Source organism: Medicago sativa, chromosome 3, assembly GCF_051527215.1.
Source record: "Medicago sativa cultivar Bolivia chromosome 3, Bolivia_mono, whole genome shotgun sequence".
NCBI lineage: Eukaryota > Viridiplantae > Streptophyta > Magnoliopsida > Fabales > Fabaceae > Medicago > Medicago sativa.
Genome location: NC_140751.1, coordinates 83,453,546 through 83,455,994, shown reverse-complemented (window position 1 = coordinate 83,455,994; position 2,449 = coordinate 83,453,546). Strand labels below are relative to the sequence as shown.

Below are 2,449 nucleotides of genomic sequence, written 5' to 3'. Positions count from 1 at the left end.
GTATCTTTTGTGAGATATGCTATATAGGGCAATACACGTGATTACAAACGAATGCTCATAAAAAGAAAATCAAAGACTATAATGGTCAAAACCCAAAACTCTCTAACCCCATTGAGTATTGGATTGTCGGTATTTATCATAATCAAATGCTAAAGCAGTACTAGTTACTAACTTCTTCTCCTCTTTTTCCTTATAAAAAAAAAAACTTATTATTATTATAAGACAATCCTCCCTTTTGTCAAAAAAAAAGAAAAAAAAAAGACAAGAAAATACACGAACATGATTGAAAGAGAAGTAGATTGGTAATGCGTACAATTTTTTTTGTTCAAGAATCTAAATTGACACAGAAATAATCGAACTTGAAATCTTAAAACGAGCATGTTGTAAGGTCTCAAGCCAACATTACCAAACCAACTCAATTGGGTTAGTGTAGTACAATTATAACAAAAAAGATCGTCGGTATTTTCCATGTTTTATACGTGATATTACATCTTGTAAAGGTGTATAAATTGCTTCTTCCCAATAGCATTTCATCTCATCCAATCCATCAAATTTAAGAAATGGCAAAACCTATAGGAGCAGAACATAAACTTATTGAGCAAACTCTTGTGTTTCCTGCAACAAGAACAACAACAACTTCTCTTCCTCTCACATTCCTCGACTTGCATTTTGCTGGTCCAATCTACGCCAAACGCTTATTCTTCTATCCTTTTCCTCATTCAACCAACCATTTTTGCAAAACAACACTTCCATCTCTCAAACAATCTCTTTCTTGTGTTCTTCATCATTTCTTCCCTCTCGCTGGAAATCTCATTTCTCCACCACCACCACAAAAACCTTTCATTCGCTGCACCGAAGAAGACTCCGTCACCTTTACCATCATCGAATCATCGCAAGATTTCAACCATCTCTCCAACAAACACCACCTGAAAAATCTCAAAGAAAATAATAACCTTGTTCCAATATTAACACACAAAACCAGGATTGAAGATATTAATGACATTGAAAAGGACACATTCACCCTTCCATTGTTGGCTTTGCAAGTCTCAATATTTCCCAACCATGGTGTTTGCGTTGGCATTACATATTGTCACGTGATGGATGGTAACAGTTGCAATCATTTCATGAAATCTTGGTCTTTTATCCATCAAGGAGGTGATGTAGCTGAATTGAAGTCACCACCTTGTTTTGATAGAGAAGTTTTGAGGGACCCAAGAGGACTTGAGAATCTTATTTTAAGAGATTATTTTTTTACAAGAAAATCTTGGAAGTTTAGACTCGTTGCTCAAAGTCAAAGCACTGGAGAACATGAAGATTCTTTTAAGGTAATTATTGTTTTTGGAAAAGAAGAAATTGAGGGGATGAAAAAATGGGTGCTGAATCAATGGAAGAAAAATGATAATGAAATCAACGTGCCAAAATTTCTATCTAAATTTGTTGTAACTAGTGCTTTTATTTGGGCTAGTATGGTTAAAGCAATGCATAGAAATGATGACGGTGATGAAAAAGATGAGTACTTTTGTTTCACATGTGATTGCAGAGATAGACTTGGCTACTCAATACCAGAGGGGTATTTTGGAAACACTGTAGTGTCTAAAAGTGCAACGATGAAGAGAAAGGACATGAAGGGAAAAAATAGTTTTGTTGATGTTGTTAAGGTAATTGAAAAGGCTGTTAATGAGATAAAAAATGAACCTCTTAAAGATGTAGAAGACTGGTTTGAATTAAGTAAAACTATGTATATGTCTGGAAATCAATTGTTTCTGCATGGATCACCTAAGTTTAATGTTTATGAGACCGATTTTGGATTTGGAAGACCTGTTAAAGTTGAGATGGTGCATGCGTTTAAGGGTGTGTCTCTTGCTGAAAGTGGAGATGGAGAAGGTGGACTTGAGTTTGGGTTGGTGCTTAAAAGTGAGGAATTTGAATATTTCTCTTCTCTCATTCAACAAGGACTTGAAGTTTTTAAACATTAACAAATATGCTGCCATTGTCATTTAATTAGTTTTTGCTTGTTTTTGTGCTTTTCATTTAAATAAAAAGTGTGTGGCTTGTGAGTGTTTTTCTCTCATTATTAATAATTCGATCATTGTAGTATAATGTGTTTGTTCAAAAATATTACTTTTGATAATGCTTGCAAATAAAATACACATGCTTATACTTCGGTTGCACTTCCGGTGCACCAAATCAAATGCTTTTGATATTACTTCTTGCAGATAAAATATTTCATGTAAACTCATCCACCATACCAAATCAAATGCATTTGATATTACTTACAAATAAATAATAATATAATGTAAACTGCTAAAAAAAAATGCTTGTGGCTCATTAATGTTTTTCTCTCGATTATTTTTCGTATGGAAAATAGATTATAGTTTTTCATTAGAAATCAAAGTATTAATACAATAAAGTACATCATTATAATGATGAAGACTAGCTAAAAATGTGG

The 2,449-nt window shown here is 33.3% G+C and overlaps 1 protein-coding gene across 1 annotated transcript; it reads left to right on the top strand.

Annotated features, from left to right (window-relative positions):
- The first annotated feature begins 507 nt into the window (after nucleotides 1-507).
- Nucleotides 508-2,100, top strand: LOC146941069 (coumaroyl-CoA:anthocyanidin 3-O-glucoside-6''-O-coumaroyltransferase 2-like). The gene has a single exon (XM_085754859.1). It carries the CDS (start codon nucleotides 561-563, stop codon nucleotides 1,974-1,976), a length of 1,416 nt encoding a protein of 471 aa, XP_085610985.1. The 5' UTR covers nucleotides 508-560; the 3' UTR covers nucleotides 1,977-2,100.
- The last annotated feature ends 349 nt before the right edge of the window (nucleotides 2,101-2,449 follow it).